This window comes from Anticarsia gemmatalis, chromosome Z (assembly GCF_050436995.1).
Source record: "Anticarsia gemmatalis isolate Benzon Research Colony breed Stoneville strain chromosome Z, ilAntGemm2 primary, whole genome shotgun sequence".
Lineage (NCBI taxonomy): Eukaryota > Metazoa > Arthropoda > Insecta > Lepidoptera > Erebidae > Anticarsia > Anticarsia gemmatalis.
Window position 1 is genome coordinate 13,225,599 of NC_134776.1, and position 21,805 is coordinate 13,247,403.

The 21,805-nt window shown below is 38.1% G+C and overlaps 3 protein-coding genes across 3 annotated transcripts; 1 reads left to right on the forward strand and 2 right to left on the reverse strand.

Moving 5' to 3' along the window:
• Nucleotides 1–421: 421 nt before the first annotated feature.
• Nucleotides 422–1,308, reverse strand: LOC142986705 (phospholipid phosphatase 5-like). The gene has a single exon (XM_076135308.1). It carries the CDS (start codon nt 1,283–1,285, stop codon nt 422–424), a length of 864 nt encoding a protein of 287 aa, XP_075991423.1. The 5' UTR covers nt 1,286–1,308.
• A 10,566-nt stretch (nt 1,309–11,874) lies between these two features.
• Nucleotides 11,875–14,581, forward strand: LOC142986420 (uncharacterized). The gene is made up of 3 exons (XM_076134920.1): nt 11,875–11,984; nt 12,524–12,582; nt 12,981–14,581. Exons 1-3 carry the CDS (start codon nt 11,967–11,969, stop codon nt 14,419–14,421), a joined length of 1,518 nt encoding a protein of 505 aa, XP_075991035.1. The 5' UTR covers nt 11,875–11,966; the 3' UTR covers nt 14,422–14,581.
• A 2,871-nt stretch (nt 14,582–17,452) lies between these two features.
• Nucleotides 17,453–21,739, reverse strand: LOC142986606 (uncharacterized). The gene is made up of 3 exons (XM_076135134.1): nt 21,603–21,739; nt 20,752–20,804; nt 17,453–19,872 (listed from the first exon to the last, which is right to left on the reverse strand). The coding sequence occupies exons 1-3, from the start codon at nt 21,618–21,620 to the stop codon at nt 17,715–17,717; spliced, it is 2,229 nt and encodes a 742-aa protein (XP_075991249.1). The 5' UTR covers nt 21,621–21,739; the 3' UTR covers nt 17,453–17,714.
• Between the last annotated feature and the right edge of the window lie 66 nt (nt 21,740–21,805).

A 21,805-nucleotide genomic window follows, 5' to 3' on the forward strand; every position in this document is an offset into this window, starting at 1 on the left:
CTAACTAGTAAGTACTTAGTAAATAGTTGAAAACGTTCTAAGCTGTTTAGGAGTTAATTTTTCGATGACATAAAATACATCAGCAGATTTACACAATATCTAAAATTAGCGTGTTCATATAATCAGCAATTTGTTACGAGTTACCGATAATAAAACGAAATATAAGCTTTACGAAGTATTTTTTATTTGATCCTAAAGAAATACCTAAGTACATAAGTGTTATAAACAATCAAAATCGCAAATAAACTTAACATAAAAGACTACGAAATTATTTATTTTTTGAATAAGCTTTTTTTGTAACACAATATAATTTTAGACAGTTTTCATAAATTAAATGCAACTGTTACTACCCACACTTCAATTTGTTAACCTAGAAAATGACTAACATAGTAAACAGTTATGATGCAACAAAATATCGCTTTTAGTTAATTTTTCTATTGCTTTCTAAACTGTCCTTATTGCATAAATTATCTAAAATTAGACTAAAATCATCACACAGGTCTCTAGTGCAACACTGCATTTCATACGAGTGGAACAACTCTGCTTCCGTCATGGACGTTAGCGGCTCGCCCGATTGTTCCGAGCTGAAGGGATAGTAGTACTGGTGGTAACAAAGGTACGATGACGCGAATCCCAGTAAAGATCCCACAACGATGTCTTCCCAATGGTGGTGATGGTCATAGTACCGGCTTACAGCGATGGCCCCCGCCAGCACGAGTGGCGCCAAGCATGCAAGTGTTCTACAACTTTGCCTTTCTGACCACAACACTTTTAACTTTCCAAACATCCATAGACTCAGGAATCCCAATGAACAAAACGAGAAACTGCTATGCCCACTCGGAAAAGACTTTCTGCCTTCGATCACATCTCGCACACTACCGGTACACAATCCTGACATAACTCCATTAGGAAAACACCGGTAGAAGAAGTCTGGCCTCGGCCTTCCCACCATAAGCTTGAAAGATTCTGTGATCAAAGCGGTTACTGATAATGCAAGTGTCCATGTTAGCATCGCTTGAATGGTGTCCACGAAGTTTCTTGTTAGCATGAAGACGATATAAATAGCGAGAAGGGGCACAAATACAACTACGGCTACCATTGCCCATGGCGGCACGTACGACGGCTGACGGGGACGTTTGTAGCTGCTTAGCAGATCAGCTTCTGGTATAGGATCCATACGAGGCTGCACTTTCAGTTGTAACATACACACAATACCTAAAATTACCACCCTTAATAATATTTCCCAAAGTAAATTATAAATTATATTTTGGACTCCCGGCCACATAACTTCTTGTATGCTATGTGATCCATTTGTTTACCCTACAGATTTTGTATTGTATAAATAAAAAGCTACATAAAAATAGCAATAGTGCAAGCTGTTGATTGATATTGACAGATGTCTGAAGAACTAAATAATAAAGGATTGTTTTTGGTCTTTATCATAAAGTAGAGTAGATAACCGTGCGGTTTCAAAGTCGTTAATAGGATTCACTATGATTAGGAGATTAGTAGGTACACTCTGTCTGAAGAAGTGATTAGGGAGAGTAGCAGAAACAATAACATACATTCAATTCCGTGCGTCCTAGGGGCGTTCTACAAGAAACTATTAAGCCCCACTTCGTATGTAATTGATGATTCGAGCAGGCAAATGTTGTGCGGCGGAACTTGTTTAAGCTCGCACTTTACAGTGTTTCCGCATTTCCAGCTGTAGACACACGAGTGCACTGCCTCTGAGCTTTCTACCGTTTCTCATAAAAGCGACCAGTTCTTTAAACGCACATACATAATGAAATATAGAATATGCTCCTGCATTATATTTACTCAATAATTACCTCTCAAAATTATACTTAAATTAAATTGGCCAAATTAAGGGCGAATGTGGTAAAGCCACCCGAATAGAATCTTGAATAAAGATATTTTTTTGCCTTGATTCCAACATGATGCTTTGGTTCAATAAAGAAAAGACGATGAATCAAATAGGCAACAAAAAAGTCTAGCTTTGCAATTTGCGGTCACTGAACTTTGACTAATCTGGTGTATTACTATCGCACATAAAAAACTTTTGCAAAGAGTTGTAATCTCAGGAGATATGTATATTGCCTAGGTAATGCAAGAACAAGCCTGAATTTGAGAAAGAGAAAATTGCACTGGCTAGGTCCCAAACAATTTGAAAGATTTATAAAAATGTTTAATGGTAGGTATGCGTGCACTGAAAGACATTGCAGTACAAAAACTATTCTATCAACGCTGATACACTATTTTTACTATAAACCGTATTAAATAGAGGTAAAACACTTTTTTTAACTGCGACAACGGTTTCTATTAACTGCGACAGTGATAATACAGGTGTCAGTAATTTGTAGAACGAAGGGACTACAGTGTCAACTCACCATCAGTGCGAATTAACGACACAGAGATGAGGTTTTATACCATTATTAAAATTATGTACATTATGTGGAAAATGCTTCGAGGAACAGAGGTAGAGGTCACACGTGCAGGCACACTGCCCTGTGCACCATTACACAACATCTGCACCGGATACTTCCTCTCTAAAAAATAAAAGTGAACGTACTCACGTAATCGTAAACATATTATTTATGTTATGAAGTCAAACTTGAAATCGACATTTGCCATATAGAGCTCTTCACAGTCGTTATAACAACGTGTAGTAAGTGTGAATATTGCTTGATCGATGCCGTTCATCGTTATCGAATGCTGAATTTGTGTTATGAAGTTTTTTGCTACCGTCAGTTCATTGACAATGAACCGCAAATGTTAAAGAATGGCTACGAAAACCAACAATGTGGTCGTGCAATGGCTCGCCGACGTCAGCCTCCACATAAGAAATAATAACATTACATAACATGCAATAAGAAGAACCGAATAAAGGTCATAAAAAAATGTTTCTGTAGTATTCAGTTTATCGAAACATTCTTCTTATATAACGCTCGAGTTGTAAACAATAATTAAAATAAATTGAAACTGGAATTAATTTGATTATCTACTATTAATATTCATTCAATAATTAATGTATTCAAAGAATATTATGGTGAGATTGCGGTATTGTAATCAATATGATTCTGCATGATATTAAAATGCTTCGATTTAAAGATGACAAAGACCTGCTCAGGTTATTTTTAAGGACTGCGGCGCTACTAGGTACCCTATAGATATTATCACTTACCCGTTGACATTTCAAAGAGAGTTCATCGTTTAGGGAGCACGGCATAATGTCGTTTATCCCGACTTTAGTTGAACATAAAAAGCAATACTATATGTGAATTTAAGCTGTGGGACAATACGATCGTAGTTGAGTTGTCGCTTGAGTTCTGTGTTCAAAACACAATTTACTTATTTTCTTTCCTAATCATCAAGCAAATTGTATGAACTGAAGTCAGTCTTACAAATTGGTTTGGTGCAGAGAGATAAGTAGGCTCGTATACAGGGTGTTTACTGTCCGTCAGTACTGCGACCTATCTAGATCTGTTGTGACGCAACTAAATGTTCCTAGACAAAAAGAAGTGGACAGACACGTTGTGTAAGATTGCGTATATCTTGTTCTTCCTGTTTACACCTTTACCAACTTTGTGTTGGTTTTTCTTTCTCCATACTACAGGTCTTTAATACGATGTCAGCAATCTAGATTGTTGACAAGTCATTTGATTTTTTGCTCTACGCAACACGTAGGAACGTAGGCAGTTTTATAATGTTAAGAGTCTCTTAGCCCCCTTATTTGCCCTTTGTTTTCGTTGATGGTCGACCTATTTTGTTTGTTGTTTTAGCTGCTCGAATTCGTATTTGGCTTATCAGCTACAAGTGTGAGACGAGATTTTGATACCACGATACAGGCAATGCCTAGAATGGCTGTCATTGTTTTAAAAATATTGTAAACATGGGCAGAAATAAATGTTTTTTATCTTTAAAAACGATATAGAAGCATTCGGTGCTTGGATTTCGGGCCTGTAAAATAATATCATAGTCGAACACGTAGGTACATACTAAATTAATGTAGAGTTATGGTAATTTCAATGTGATTAGTGCATGGAACAACTTCGGACAAAACTTTACAACTTTCGCGAGACATGATTAATTTGTAGGTTCAAGATACGGCTCAGACTGTTGCTCCAGATCTAGTTTTAGATTACTAGTGCAGTCAGAGAGCGTTGACCTGCCATTTGTATTTTCTTTCCTTTAAGTGTGTGTCAAGAGACCAAATTTCAAACACTAGACACGAAGGTGACACAAAAATTGTAGAAAGTAAGTGTGCTGTTGAAAATTCAAGTAAACAAAGGCAAAATATTGCATGATCATCTTAATTCCCATGCTATATTCAGCCAGACACTTTTTGAAAAATGAGAGTTATATTCATAATCATATTAGACAATCATTCTTGCGTTAGAAAAGTTTTCCTCGCATAATTTACAAGGCTGACGATGTCACATTGGTCATGGTCTATTAGTGGGATTACAATACAAAACTATAAGAAATATGATAGCAAACGTTTACTTCAACCGTATTTGTATTCTGCTATGAAGTGGAAGAGTTCCATCACTCTCGTAATTTTGACATTACGTACGTTTAATGACACTCTTTTCCAGACTACCAGAAAGGTATGATAAGGTAGCGTGACTACAGCATACATATATCGAAGGAGACCTTTGAATTATATCGAGCCTTTTACAATAATACATAATAATTTAGCGAATAATGTCACAGTAATGTTATATTATGTTAATGACGGCTTTTTTAGTTTAAAATACTTGAGCACTAAATGCAAAAAGTTAATTCATAACCGGTTCGCTTTTGTAAAGTCAGCACACATTGCAATTACCCACTGATGTGTTTAAGAATCGCAAGAGTATTTTTTCAGCGTTTTGTAACACCGCTCAAGAATAAGAGAAGAATAGCAAGGAAACCGTTAGCAAACGCCCTAAACCCAGCTATGTCGTTAACAATTTATCATTTATGCCGAATGAACCATGCAAGTACCGCCTCGACGTAACTTTAGATGTTATCGATACATTATCTAATCACGTAGTTAGTTGTGGGTATGAAATATTCGACAGATGTTCTTGAGTACTCGCGGTTTTGAGGATTTTGGATGACCGCTTGACCGCGTTCTATGGAACATAAAAATACACGATTACGATCGCGCCGCCAACTATAATAATCATGTGGCACTCAACTCGCCGTAATAGCATCAACCTTTGACTTTCCTTATATAACAATGAAATGAATAATTTGGTACTCACTTGGTACGTTAGCAAAAGCATATGTTAGGAAATTCTTTGTACTGTAAAAGACTAAGTGCGTGTTATGTCAGTAAATGATAATAGTCTGCGTACTTACGAAGTTAGAAATCCTTGCTGGTCGCTTCACACGTCCTAGAATCTTTCCATAATTTGGCTAATATTTTTCTTTGGATAGAATCCATCGCATTGCCAAATATCATCTAAATCGCTGAACCGATTGTCGTGAAAGCGTAACAAACAGGTACCTCTCAGTAAGTATAGATTAAGCACGTGTATCTATTTCCTTATATTACATTAAACTACAAATAAGTACACACAGTCGATGTTCGATCGATTTCGACTTATATAACAGTGTAATACAAACACACTTGACGAAAACAAGTGTGACTGTCGATCTCAATAACTTGACGAGTCTGTCTTCAGAGGAGAGATAGTTGTTTTCACCCAAAAGCAGCATTCGAACCATATAAATTATAATATTTCTTTAGAAAAACACCATGTAAAGTACAAAAATATATATGACTAGGGGCCGCCCGCGACTTCGTCCGCGTGGAAACCCTTCCCATGTAAATCTCAATCCTCGGGAACTCCAGGATAAAAAATAGCCTATGTAACTTTCATCGTAATCGGTTTAGTAGTATTTGCGTGAAAAAGTAACAAACGTCCATACATACATTCTCACAAACTTTCGCATTTATAATATTAGTAGGATTAGTAGGTATTCAGACAAATGAAGACGTGGTCTGTCCACGTCTTTATTTGAATAGCCTTAAATATTTTAGACAAATTTTTCAAAATCTCCACGTGTGAAAGTGTATGCAGGAATAAATAATCGTGGATATCGTGAATAGACTAGTATGTACATATCGCAAGCATCATTCCTTAATTTCCTGCTGCGTACAATAAGCCAACGTGTATTGCAACTCTAACCTATTCATCTCTCACAAGCTTACACTCACGTCTCCTGATGTGACATTTCTACCGCAGCAGCTAGTGAGCGAAATCTGATACAGGTGTGGGAAGACATCTCAGTAACAGCAAAAATGCCTGAGTAGCATCTTAGCCACGAATTGATGAGCAAGTAATTGATAAAAAGAACGTTGCCAAAAGATCAGTGCACGTGTGCGGTGACCAGTACAAAACCACAACATTATAATGTAAATCTCTTAAATAGCGAGTTGTATTAAATATTGCATAGTTTCTCATTTGTAGCAAAAATATTCATAAAAGTGTTTTTCTACTAATTAGTAGGTAGATGACTCTTCGTCCGTAACTTTTATGCATACGAAATAAGTTAGATATAAATGTAAAAATGTCTAAACAACGACGATATCACATAACGCTTGATAATATTTAAGTTAGTGCAGAGAAATTTCGGATTCGGTATTTCACGTGGATTAAAAAAACTTAAATCATAATTCCTACTCCGTCTATTACTCCCGTTATCGAATCAAGCTCTAGAGGTCCCTAGTTTGTTTTTTGCTCCTACACCCCAGACTACCTAGCAACTACACTGTCTATATGTACTTTAATTAAGAGCTGAGAATTTTTAGATCTAGGCATCACCCATGAGGAAGGACACAATTATGAACTACTTGCAATCGCAAATACACAATATATTGTGGTCACACTACTTGCAATCCTTAGCTAGAAAATATTCACGCAGATGAAGAAAACATTCTGCAATCAAGTAATCTTCACGTTATAGTCACGTAACTAAGTTGAGTGTTTTGATATTATAAATTAACGTTAAGTAGGGATTTCAAATAAGCACCATGACCTTCTATTATTCTAGTAATGACCTGTAGGTAAGTAATAGGTAATTAACTTCAAGAACGACAGCTGGAGTACGTTGCCTTGTAAGACTCATGCAATGAGACAATAGGTCGGGTCTTACATACGTATATCTATTGGAAAAACCTTAAAGGAAGAAGCTAAACGTAACACGTAATTTGGAGAGAAAGTACAGTTGGGGAATTTGGAAACATGGGTTAACATAATTCCATTAATATTCTGTTCATGATATCGACTTGATCTTATAGTTCGTGGGTAAGTCGAGGATTAGATTCGTTTACGGCGCATCAAAAATTCATACACGATTTTGCAACGATTTTTGGAAATTGCACAGTTTTTTCGCCTGCAACCTAGTCATTATCACTGGCACGGGTTAACGACCCATCAGATGTTATGCAGTAGGTAAATTACAGTAGCCGTATTCTGGCCGATTTGGACATCAATGCCAGTGTAATTGTTCAAAAATGGCTATAGTGGCCGCTTTTAATCGCGGCAAAAATGGTTCCGCGTTGCAAAATATATGTAGGTGAATCTCTAGGTATACTTTTCCTCAAGTAAAAATTTTATTAGTCGGCTACTCATTATGATGTTATTTTGTTACGGTATGATAAGTGAATCAGATTAATTAAAATTATGCAGACTTAATTCAAATTAATGGGTGCTTTAACAAGCAATGTGCTGTGTCATGCAAATTCAAGAGATTATTTTTTCCTCCGGCGGTTAGCGAATTGATCTTACCTGGCTTACGCATTTTGATGATGCAACGTGCCAATAAGCAACTTTAACAAAATGTCGAGTGATGTGTAAACTTGACGGTCACAGACTTATGTTCCACTGTTATATAACACTTATATTATAGTTATTATAGGTAAATCATTTTTTTAGAGGCTTGCAATGATTCAGTATGACACATTCAAAAACTAATGTTATACCTATGTATTTGTAAGTTTCTACTCCTAATTTGCTATCTATTGTCTCATTTAAGTGCTGTTGTGGGAAATATACATCTATACAAATGACTGACTGTAATCCTGGATTACGAAATTTAAAAGAAACAAGTAGGTATCTACCTATTGTCGCTTACTAAAGCACTGTCCTAGTTACAACGAAAAAGGAGTTATTTTGTTAAATATTGCAGCGAAGAAATCAAATCATATAATTTATTGTTTACTAAGTTTTATAAACGAAAAAGTCTTATAACAGAGAGGTTATTTAGAGTATGAAATATTATTACTGGAATACACTTCAGCAAGTGTTGGTGTGTAATTCAGTAATTACAGAACCTGTGAAAAGTGAAGTATATTTTCAAAATCTACAAATATATTTATAATATTCGATTAAAATGCAGCAGGATCGCGAGATGCAGTCATACAGGTATAGCTATAGCATAGTTACAAAGATTTTTTGTTATGTTGTCTAATTACGCTAATTATGCTTTCTTTAAAGAAATTCAGATTGTGAAACTGCGTACAATGACCTTGCTGCAATTTAAAATAATTTTACTGCTTTTATTATTACATTTATAATGTTCTTACATATATATTATATTATATACACCTAACATAAATACAATGAGTCGTTTCTTTGCAGATTTTTACTAAATATATCTCAGAGTATGTACGTTTATATTTTGAAGTTTTACTGTAATATATTTAAAGGTGAAAAAACAATGTGTTCAGGATTTAACCTTGTTTGTATTAAACCATACCTTAGCATTGTAAACAGAAAAACGTAATTCTTTGTTTTAAACGTTTATCAAGTCTTTATATCTTAATAGCGAATTTAATGAGTGATTTTTGAAGAGAACGCTCGCATCATAAACCTGTTTGCACATTACAAATAGTTGATTTAGCTTGTAAATAAACTTAATTATAGTCCAACAACTTAGTAGAGATACTTAGCACGCACGTTTTATTTCGATTTTAATGAATAATTCTGTGTATTTCCAAAATAAGGTAGCCTTATCTAATTTTCCACCGGCAGCTGCAGCCTTCAGGTCACGGAGGTTCCTAATTCAGAGATAGAACTTAGCGTTCGAGGCTTCCTACTAAGTTGTTTGACTGTAAGAAACTGGCTGGTTTAAAATAAGTAAAAGTATTCTGCAATTTTATGCTTATTTCTAACTTGTATATTAGGTAGCGCCGGATTCTCCCCTTACGGATAGGTAATTATGCAAAACGAAGTGAAAAAAAACGTTGTCGTCTAAATATAGTGGTTTACGGCATATGGTTCATCCAGGAGTCGTACTCCGGTGAGATATATACTACGAAGCTTCATCAAAAGAGCACGAATATGTCAACATGGAGACAAGAATTCTTTCACATAGTAGATAAACTTTAGTGTGCAATGGTTTGACCTATGAAATTAATATGCTTTTTATTTCTTTATTACAGTTTATAATTTATTATGGTAATATTTTCTTACGTTTTCCATTGAACTTGAAACATTCGTTAGAGCAGTTTCAATTTGATTATTATCAGTTACATAATATATGTACATTCATATCATACTTTTGTCTAATCATAAGAAGAAATATTTATGTAAAACTTCATGTTCAATAAAGTATTTTCAACTGTTACAGGTTACTTAAACCACAAACATTTAATTTATGTTTTGTTTGTAAGATACACTTGGTAGTATCTTATTACTTAAAATGAGCACTAAATTCACAGAAAGAAATTGCGGATGGAGTCAGTCGCCAATAAATTCAGGAGATGGGAGAACATTTACGACACGGATGTCAAACATTTCGTAATCGCCTCATCATAGAGAAGCTTCCTCTAAATTGATCATAATGTATGCGCTAACACGTGAGTGTGAACTCGCTGCGTCATATAACGCCGTGTATGTCAATTAAATGCAATTCTTTAGTTTGTTTTCCTATTTTGATAGTTAACTTGTTAACCAAATTCTGTTTAAATTATATTAGGTATACGCAAGCGACTCTATCGGCTTTATATCATTGCTAACGAAATTCCCTTAAATACAGTAAACCAGGTGAAATAATGTTATTTGAAGTTTTTTTTACCTCTTACTGTCCTACTGCAGGGCAGGGGTCTCCTCCCGAACAAGAGAGGGCCTTGAGACCACCACACTGGCTAAGTGTCTGGGTTGATAAATTTCTAGGCATGCAAGGTTTCATCACGATGTTTTCCTTCACCGTTAGACCAGTTGATAATTATTTCTTATAAACATGAAACTTCCAAAAATCATTGGTTTGTTGCATGCTTATATGGATGAGATATTGAATCTTAATTTTATTAGGACTTAATTAAATCCTGGAAAGGTACCTACGTTTATTATTTTTCAGATACTTTCGCAAGTTGTCGTATATATGGCTGCAAATTTGGAGTTATCTATGTAATGGAAATTGATTGATGATTATATTATAAAAACATGAATAAAATCACGTGGTTGTTGTTTAAGTAATTTTATTTCTTCCATCATCCTAGATAGTACAATACCCTGGAGGCGTAAAGCCTAATAATGTACATGCTCGAAGCAATATCAATGAGGTCAGCAACCTCTAGAGCGGCTAATTGTGTCATCCACTTAGTAGTAATTGAATCGAGGTTTAAAATCTAGGAACGAAGGGCATGTAGAAAGTCAGTCCTGGTAGTAAACTCGTCTGTTTAGTACCATTCTGAAAGTGTTGGACGAGGTCAAAGGTACTCGGATCTCTGACATAAGGTTGATCACTGGCTAGAAGAATTGAGATCATTGAACTCTCTGAATATAGGTCGGCTGGTAATATTTTTTATTACCTGAATAGTATGTAAATGCTTCATAAAATAGATAAAAACATAGTTTGATTTGATATCATTTTAGGATATAGAATAATTATGATTAAGACTGCCAGCATCTATATAAGAAGTAATTCAAAGATCAGTCATGGCGTTTATTAATTACATCAACTTTTTAAAATTTTATGGCCGTTAATGTAAGAGAAAAAATACTACACAATTTCTTAAAACACACAGTTCGATATAATGGAACATTACTTAAACATTATCTAAATGTAAATGTATTATTACATATTGGCAGACACGAAACACGTTCTTATGTGTATCACAAAGCGCTTATGGGAGAGTTCCATTCATGGCTTCGTTACATAACACATCGGACTCGACAAACTGTAAGCCATTATAATATCATAATAATTACGCGGTTGTATCCGATGCGATCACTTTAAAGCCCGGCTTCTGTTTCCTACAATCACCCATTGGAATGTATTTTAATGTATAACCACTATTATCAAGTATTATTGCACATAAATAATATAATTTACCAATCAGACACAACATTTTCTGACAATTGTACGAAATTGCTAATTATTAGGTACTCACAAGCCGAAGATAGACTTGAGTAATTTAACGCTTAAGGCTCGCCCAGGAGCTCTTTTGATTTTCGCCGACATCAGATATCAATATAAAGCAATAAATCATGGTAGTTACAAACAACTGTGCACAGACCTTTCTTAATTTATGTCACAAGCTCGGTTTTCAAACTACGATAACCGCTTAACCACGCTATAGTTAAGTACATCGCATTAATGAAGAAAACACATACGGCATACCTATCTGGCAATAACAATATAAGTCCACAGAGTAATTGTATCTACCTCTACAATGTTATTTCGAGGAACAATGATATGGCTACGTGCACACACTCGTGCGTAGGAGAAATTTCGGAAAGCATATATTTTGAGCACAATAATGCTCTAAGACAAATTTTAATTACACATATTTATATTATCAATATAATATTAACGCGATGGGAGTAGGGGTTGTGCACATTCTCTGTCATATAAAAGGCTTACACGTTGCAGTGAGTTCATAAGAGTAGTTACATTCGTTCGGTCGGCATCTGGTGGTGGAGAGGCGGTCGCGACCTTAACAGCACCTTCACTCCCCACGCACCATGGCTTCCCGTCTAGCCGTGAGTAGCATCATTACTTTACGCGACACTGCGAATTGTTTCCGGGCCTTCCTCCAACAGTTCACTCTAACTACCTGACACTAGTGACGGAAATAGTGATCAATTAGCTATTCTATATTTATAACCCGCCCATAACTTATGTACAGATGATAACGGAAAGATTTAAATAATTTAATAAATAGATACCTAGGTCTAAAATATAAGTTTCTATTAATGAAATTGTAATTGTTCATCTGAGAGAGACTACACTTGTTTATATTTCGTCGGTGTAATCTAAAAGGTCTCGATTGAGAGTTTTGATATTCGTGCGTAGTTCCTTACGTAACTCAATTGTCATGGGGACATGCACTATCTCCGCTTTTGGCGGTTTTTAATTATAACGAAACATTATACGAGGCACTCGAATTTCTATAGAACTTTCATTTTCATATATATAAACACATTAGCGTGCCTTATAATCAGAGACTACGAAGAGTACGCTCATCAACGATTTAATAGTTTTATGCAAACTAAATGACTCTTTACTGTTATTATTTCAGCTGAGCTGCTTTCTACTGGCTAGCGTTGGCGTCTGCCTGGCGACTTTTGGACATGAACAGTTAGTATCATCATGTTCCCATACGTCAACTGATTTTCTCTATCCCTGTTTACATTTGGCGCTGTGGTATCAGCGAGTAAATTATTAGTTACGCTAGAAGACAGCGATGCAACCGCAAAAAAAACAGTGGATGGAGCAATTTGGTTGAGATTTCTATAACGATTCTCACGCTTCTTCATTGCGGTAAATGGTGAAAATCGAGCTATTGTGTTATAATGATAGACCTACCCTTGCACTAGGTTTTCACTGGTATCACGTTTGACCTGCTGGCTCTGCGATCTATTGTTCCTCGTTTACCTTCCTATTGTATAGTGCGTCGAGCTTTTGTAACGATGCGAACATAATATCTATTGTCGTTTGTAAGAGTATGTAACAATTGTTGTTTTTATTTGTTGTAGCGTTCATATTCGGGTGCATATACCTGAAGAGCATCACTCTTCCAAAGAGGTTGTGATACACGAGCACCACGATGATCACGGGCACGGCGGGGGCGGAGGCGGCGGATATGGCGGCGGCGGTGGCGGAGGATTCGGCGGTGGGCATGGCGGAGGATTTGGAGGAGGACATGGCGGCGGACACGGCGGAGGTCACGGAGGTGGCCACGGCGGCGGCCACGGGGGTTCCTTTGCTGATCACTTACATGGAGGATTCGCTGATTACTTGAAAGGCGGTGGCAGCCATGGCGGCGGCCATGGAGGCGGCTACGGCGGTGGCCATGGAGGTGGTCACGGCGGAGGCTCTGGCGGAGGACATGGCGGTGGATTCGGTGGCGGTCATGGTGGAGACGATTTCGGAGGAAGTCACGGAGGATATGACTTAGGAGGTGGACATGGCGGCGGCGGTGGCGGCGGTGGTCATGATTTTGGAGGCGGCGGTCACGATTTTGGAGGCGGAAGCCATGATATTGGAGGCGGTGGCCACGGAGGATATGACTTGGGCGGTGGACATGGTGGTGATATAGGCGGTGGTTTTGGAGGTGGCCATGGAGGTGGTTATGGAGGTGATCAAGGAAGCGGGCACGACGACCACGGACACGGCGGCGGATTCGGTGGCGGCTTCGGAGGTGGATTTGGCGGCGGTTTTGGAGGAGGACACGGCGGAGGTCACGATGAACATGATCACGGCGGCGGAATCGGTGGAGGCTTTGGAGGTGGTCACGGCGGAGGTTTCGGCGGTGGTTACGGCGGCGGCGGCGGTGGTGGATTCGGCGGTGGCCACGATGACCACGGACACGGCGGTGGATTTGGCGGTGGATTCGGAGGAGGTCATGGCGGAGGATCAGGTGGTGGTTACGATGGGGGCCATGGAGGTGGATTCAGTGCAAGCATTGGAGGAGGATACGGAGGTGGCCACGATGATCACGGAAGCAGTTTCTCTGGAGGCTCCGGCGGTCACGACAGCTATAGTGGAGGCGGTGGATTCTCATCGGGTGGACACGATAGCGGACTAGGTCTCGGAGGCTACGGCGGCGGCGGCGGTGGAGGTGGACATGATAGCTACAGCATTGGAGGTCACGGTGGTGGTGGCGGCGGACACGATAGTTTCGGCTCGTTCGGCGGAGGCGGCGGCCACGGCGGTGACAGCTACAGCCTAGGCGGAGGCCACGGAGGTGGTGGCTTCGGCGGTGGCGATAGTTACAGTGTCGGTTTTGGTGGTCACGGGGGTGGCGGCGGCCACGGCGGCGGCGGTGGTCACGGAGGATTCAGCATAGGTGACATCGGCGGCGGACACGGAGGCGGCCACGGCGGCGGCCATGGCGGTGGTTTCGGTGGTGGTGACAGCTACACTAACGCCATATCAGCCGGCCACGGCGGCGGTCCTTATCATAAACGGAAATGAAAGCCTTCATAGTATTACAAATCCAACTAAGTCATATTCCTCAGAGGTCGAAGTGGATAATGTTGTATCCAGTGCTATATAGTACAAGTTTTGTTATTGTAAATAGGTTGTAGGTTAAGTTATTGTTGTTATGTTCAATAAAGATTATTTAATTACCTTTTTTATTGCGTTTTTGTTACTCAAAATCCTCAAAGTAAAAGTATGTTTCTGATTTTTATTCCCACCTAGGCAGCTAGATTTTACGTTTCTATTTAGTGTTACATAGTATGTGTCGTCTGACCTAAGTAACCTCGTCTGTGAGAACAAAATTATGAGCATAAGCTAGCTCTGGCATTACCAATTATGTCTAACCTCAATGCCCATCAAATCTTGTTGTTATGACATAAAATGAATATTAAATAAATATTATTATAATAATAATAAAAGGAGAGTAGAATAATAGTTCCTATTACATAAATCATGCTTATCTGAGGTATAGTTAAAAATGCGACTCCAAATTAAGATGACGTAATCGCATTCTTTTTATAATTTCGAGCTTTGTCTCGTGCTAATTGACTGGCCGATAACAATTACATTGGGCTGTAGCAGCTTTGTGTAGAGCAGTGGTTACGTCACCGAGGAAACAGTCGCGGTTGTAGTTTAGGATCGAGATAGTCAAAAGACAAGACAACAGGAAGAACGTGCACGCAATATTAGTTTCACTCTCGACACTCGTGAGAAGAGACATTCGTTACGTAATTGTTTATAACAAAGTTGACTCATGTGTTGCATGTAATATAACTTTATTATAACTGCTCTTTTGTAAGGTCAGGATCGATTACTGTCATTTGTATTACATTAGCTTTTTTGACTTTCTTTTTGTTTCGATATCATTGAGTCTTGAAGTGTTGTAGGAACTAAGCAGATTCTTTATGATATTACTGCCAAATAATGTGTAAGAAAGTCTGAGATACCTACTACACTTACTTTAGAAGCCATATATAAAAAGTTTCCAGCATATTATTGAAATATGGGACCTCCGTATATGGAAGCAGGTAACAGGAAACAGATCTTTAGTTATGTCTCGCTATGTCCAGAGTCGAGTTCAGAGAGAGAGCCTGGTAAATTGTAGGAAACATTAGCAAACCTGCTGACATTATATTTTCTCTCATTCCTTACTTCAAACATTGTAAGTTTGTACCAGCTACTTGATAAACATTTAAAGTCCAATATTTGGTACGTATATTATTTTAGTCGGATTGTATAGAAATCTGCCGGTCGGTCATCTAGTCCTGTTTGGTTGCCAAATTTATTTTTATTTTAAAATAACATTTTAATTTTCAATTCACATACAATTAAACACGCTGGAAGTAAAAGCCTTGAATATTTTGAATCTTCCCACACATAACAGACGACGAAAAAGATTTGCATTGTTTTCAAAATAATTAACCGTCATTGTATTTTTGGTGTAAAAACGAATGCTAGTGTATTTTCCAAACCATTAACATGATGATAAGGAAAATCTTTTCTCATTATATTTTTACGGACCTATTGAAAATAGAAGTAAGATACAGGAAGTATCGGCATGGCTATTGTCTCAACCCCGTACCGAATAACTCAAGCTGTCATATGAACAAGTGATAAGTTGCATAACGATCTGATCTCTCCGCGTTGCCGTCGCAAGGAATGCCTTGATCTTAACAGTATCGTTACATAAGCGAACCTTGCTTGTCCGCCCTTCACTGGCAAACTTCCGCGAATAAGCTCGCCTCGCTTTTACCTAGATCCGCACTTATTCTGTCATCAAGTTTTTACTTCACACCAACTTCAGGAAGTAAATAAGAATACATGTAAGCGTCGTTGATGTGTTTGTCTAAGATGCTATTATATTAAAATGAGTTGTTCTACGGCTAGAGAAAGCTATGAAAGTGGTCACAAAGTATGCAATCTTATTATGGTAGACGCAACTTGATAAGTTAATGTTTGCTGAGTAATGTGTGTTTGTTTGTAAATTACTACTACTTTTAAACACAAAATGTAAATTGTAATATTTACAATTTATGCAAAATGTAAATTGTAATATTTACAATTTACATTTTGTGTTTAAAAGGTAAAATCGTATGATTGGTGCTTAGTTAAAGTATGATGTTTAATTTTATACACAAGTATGTAAATCCCACTTAGTTCGCAAGAGAATGAGAGCGAAATAGATCTCAAGAGCGCAGCTTACTATGATGATTTCTGCCAACATCTGCTCCACTATTTTTTTTGAAGGACGAATGTTATCACCGATATGATTCGGGTATTTCTCCATATTTGTTCCTCTTCTCCCATCAATTTGTACAGCACATTTTGTTCATAAATTAATATCATTTCTTAATTGTAAACATCATCTCTCAAAACCCAATTTTATAAATATGATAAAAGGTCATATGTACGAGTGGTTCTAATAACCTAAAATTAAAATAACAGGGTTTAAGGCTTTTTAGACTAAAGACTTTAATTAATTGAACCATTCTCTATTTACTGCACGTTACAATTGGCTAATGTTACGACTTACGAGTGTAACTCACAGTGCTGTCATCTGATATACATTAGCTCATTGAATGTGGTTATTAAACCGCAATAATAGGAGTTATGTGTCACAATTTGTACATCTGCAAGGTAAACTTGGTGATATTTGAGCGTTTCGTATTGTACGAAAAGAAGTAGGTAAGTGAGCATCTATAGGTTTTTTGCGCCATCTTAAAAATATTTGATAATTACAAACAGTAACTTGTAGATAAATGTTACGTTTCAAGTAATGTTCGTTTGATGTATTCATAATTTTGACCGGATAACTAGAATATAAAACCTACCTGTTACCAATCGACGTGCCTGTTCAAAACGTTGCAGCAACCTGTTGAATTCACTCGCGAAGGCAAATCTAGTACGTTAGGAGCTAGTACATGTTGCAATTATTTATTTATAGTCTGTCTATGTACGATAATCAATATCTGTGAAAAATTAACAATTATTTACATATTTTTTTATTTAATAAATTAAATAAAAGTTCTCTTTTATTTACATGTTTTAATATTTTCACTTCGCCTATAGATTCGTATAAAATGCATGAATACCATCTCGTTCGTACTCGATTTATAGCTACTGATTAATAGCTACGATAAATATTACAGTAACATAAATAACAAAAATATTCACATAGCGACAGACATTGAAACTCACAACACTCACGGCATTCAATGTTACACACAGACCTAAGATCACGGACTTACATAACTAAATTAATAGCACTAGGTTAATTTAGTCACTGTTCATATTTTGTCACCGTATTTCAGTTTACCCATGACACTCACAGAACCAGAGTTGTAGTAATTTTGTCCGGATTCATAGGACGCGTGCGCTGGGCTTTTGGGCTGTAGCGCTAATATTTTGTACCTAGGTCTGCGCTCTTTGGTTGTATTATGAACTTCGACACTTTGCTCTTCTGTGACACCTCTAGGCCGCGTGTCGTAGTTGGTGGGTTCCGTAGTGATAGCCTCGGAGCTTTGTACATTAAAATACTCTTGCGGGGGAGTCGTAGTTGTCGCTACCGTGGGCTCATTGGGAGTAGTTGATAGAGACGGTGCTTCAGCGTACTGAAAGTTGTCATTAGAAGCTTCGGCTATCGACTGTGGGTTATTATGCAAAGCTTTCACAGCCATTGCATTGTAATAAGGGTGGGCAGGGGACGTCTCTCTTATCGTGTAAACTGTGGAGGACGCGGAGTCTAATAATTTACCTTGATCATAGTTGCTTTCGAAAGCAGTGGGTACATTCCCTTCAATAGATGTGGCGGAAATACCTGAATTTTGCAAGTGATCGACAGTTGTCTGATGGTCTAATCCTCCGAAGCTAATATTTTGTGTAGATATGGATTTCTTTTTCCCTTTCTTAAACGGAAAATTTTGCGGGTAATTTTCAGTGGGATATACATTTGATGGCAAAGCGTATGTGTCAAAATCATAGTTATCGTTCGTATAGCTGTATATGTCTTTATTAAACTTTGAAAGCCCTACAGCTCCAGGGTGACCCGTATAACCGACATAGTGTTTAGGCTTGTACTCGTGAACCACGGTGGACGACACTGAGTAAGGGGCCGGAGCACTTGCCTGTGGCAGCCTAAAGTCACCAACCTGCTTTCCATGTCCATAATAAAGGCCTGGCACTACGTTGCTATTTTTAACGTGTCCCTTATTTTTTACTTTGAAGGATGGAACAACAGGTCTATAATCATCTAAGCCTGCTTCGTTAGTGGGCTCAAAGGATGTGGGAATCGTTGGCTTCTGTACATTACGAAATTTATTGTAAGGAACGTACATATTTTCGTAATATGAAAAGTCTGGTAGATGACTGGGTTTTTGATGATGTTTTAAATATTTTTGTCTGTGTTTATTTTTCAAATCCTTACCATTTAATCCGACGCGGAACCCTTGGCCCGTATAAGTCATTCTTGGCGGAAATGGTAAGTGGTTTTTGGTTAAGTCAACACCGGAAGGGATTTCCCCGTGATCATGGAATATATGATCGTGAGTGACTTCTCTTGGATTGTAAGCAGCATACTCAAGATGTGGCGGAGTTCCCATAGAACCGACGGCACTGAATCCCGTAAGAGTTTCGGGAGGTATAGCTATTAAAGCTTGAGAGTTCTTGATCGGGAAGGGTGGAAGTGGGTGAGGAGGGGCTAGTGCCGGTAGGCCACCGACGGACTCGAGCCCCACCACTCCAGGAATTCTGGACCCGTCGTCAAATACTAGCTTGTGTATATGCTCCTCACTGTATGTATGAATGTGTTCGGTATCACCGTCGATAATTTTTTCCACTCGTTGCGGCTTCTTTACTTTTCTAATAGTCCCCGAACCATCCACATCCGAATAAAACTGTTCATGGAACGTTGTGACTGGGTGTTCGTCATCTAATTGCGGTTGAGGTTTGTTTCTTACGGCTACTCGTTTTGGTTTTACCTTTCTGGGGGCTTTATTCCGCGAGGGCTCATTGTATTTTGGATTTTTTCTCTTCGGAGGATACTTGGGTGATACTGGAGATGCTCCAGGCGGGGCTGAATAGCCAGTGGGTATGTATGATATTTCTGAGGACTCTTCAGGTGGAGATAAGTCATAGTCCTGTTCTTCCCACTCGGTGGGAGTAGGCCCGTAGTAGCCGCGCGCGCGGTACAACGGCAGCAGTTTGGAGGCCGCCGACGATATCCCCGGCATCCGCGTGGGCGACTCATCGTACAGTTCTACTGAGCTGAGCGGTAACACATTCGCCACGGCCGGCATCGCAACATTGGTCGGCATTGCCACCGCACCTTCAGCGCTCGGCATGAAAGCCGGTGCATATTGTGATGATGCTGGATGATTGGTTATGTAGATCTTCTTGTGATGGTGAATATGCTTCACCTTTTGTGGTAGATGGATGCGGATCTTTTTCCTGCAACAATAAAAAAATAACAATGCCGGTATTGTATCGTGAAGTAATCGATCGCATGCATGTCGGACAGGTGTTTTTCTGCGCGGCCGGTGTTCCGTCTAGTGCAGTGTCAATGGCATGACGCGTGACTCGGTAGCGGCGCACGGCGCGGCTTTCGCTCTCGGTGGTCGCGACGTCGCCGTGCGCCGCTGACTACCCGCAGTTCGTCACACTCGACATACGACTCACAATTCGACTTGTGTTATTTATTTTTTTGCTACATAGGTAGCGATACCGTATGAGTGACGACGTTGATTATCGACTTGCACTTTCTATTAGGCAAGCGCTCATTATGCGCCTGGTTGGTGATGGTTCAACGTTCATGCAATTAACGCTAAGCGGAGAAACATAACAATTTATACACACTCGCCGGCACACTGACATTGACAACACTTAAAGATTACGTCGCGTAGCTAGCAATCAACACACTTTCGCTTGCAAATGAGGGCTACTTATGTCCTTCATATTGCATAGATATGTAGAATCACTGGAAATGCAGAATGAATATAGTAAAATTATGTTACTCTAAAAACGCTAGCAGATCTATAAAACTTGACATTTTCTATTGCAGTCGTAAACAGGAATAGGAAATTAATTTTAATAAATGGTTAACAAAAGGTTAATATCATTAAAACTCTGGAAGGGCAATTGCAGATAGATTTAACAGGAATGCTCGATGTTTGACAGAATACAGAAGCATAGGTCAGAAAGATTAGTGATTAATTTTGCATTATTATTTTCGGTTCATTCAGAGAGAGAACCCCTAAGATAAATAAAATTAAGAATAGTAAACCAGAGGTCAGTAGAGAAAAGAAACAAAAGATATATAAAGTTACTCACTTAGGCGCATCTGCCGTAATCTGGACTGATGCAACAGCTACCAGAAGAGCGAACTGTAAAGACAAATATACATTGAATTACACGTTCAAAAGACAAAAACATTTTTTCGGAAGTTTAATTATTAAGGGATTTGGATTAGGCGTAATAATAGTAAGTACAACCACTCTAAGCTAACATGCCCGAAAACAACGAAGAAGATCGAATTATAAAAATTAATAATTCGTATTCGAATTGAGAGGTCGATTAATTTGATTATTATCTATTTCAGAAACTGTGACAGTCTATTTTGTTTTTAATTTATGTGAAATAGCCAATAAGACATTTAATGACAGCAATTCTCTTGCTTATTTTATCTATGTTTTCGTTTCTACTATAAATCCATAGATCCATAGATCCATAGATGGAATTAAACAGACGACCATGCTTATGTAGCAGCAACATAAGCATACAAAATTAAGGAAAAAATACGAGCATTTCTCAGGCACAGGAATCTTATCATCAAAACAATATTTAAGTTAGCAAGCAAAATGATTTGATGACCTTTTAGCAATGGTCATAGTAATACGTATTATTTCATTGCCATTAATCGTTTTTATAAATCTCCAATCATATTATTACAACTTATACAATGAACTTTGCAGATTACTATTCCTGTACATATTTTAAATTAACGCTATTGTTATTATTCACGTTTTGTTTAGTTTTACGCAAGACGTCACAATCACTGAGCTGAGGGCTAGTTTCGGGAATCACTGATTATATAATATTTCCACAGGAGGTCACTTTTCAGCACACAAGGTCACTATTTCACTTTTAAACTAATTAGTAAGAACGTATCACAAGATACCGACCAATTTCAACCAATCCATTGTCGCTTCTTCTGTCGACGAACAGGGAACTTTGTATTATGTTTTTTTTATCTCCAATTAAACCTTTTTTTTTTCACTTTATTGCACTTGTGGATACCGCACTGGCGTTCGAGCTTATATGATAATTGTTCGCGGTGCGCCTGATTATTTATAACATTCATTTTCACGCCTGAAAGAATTCCGAA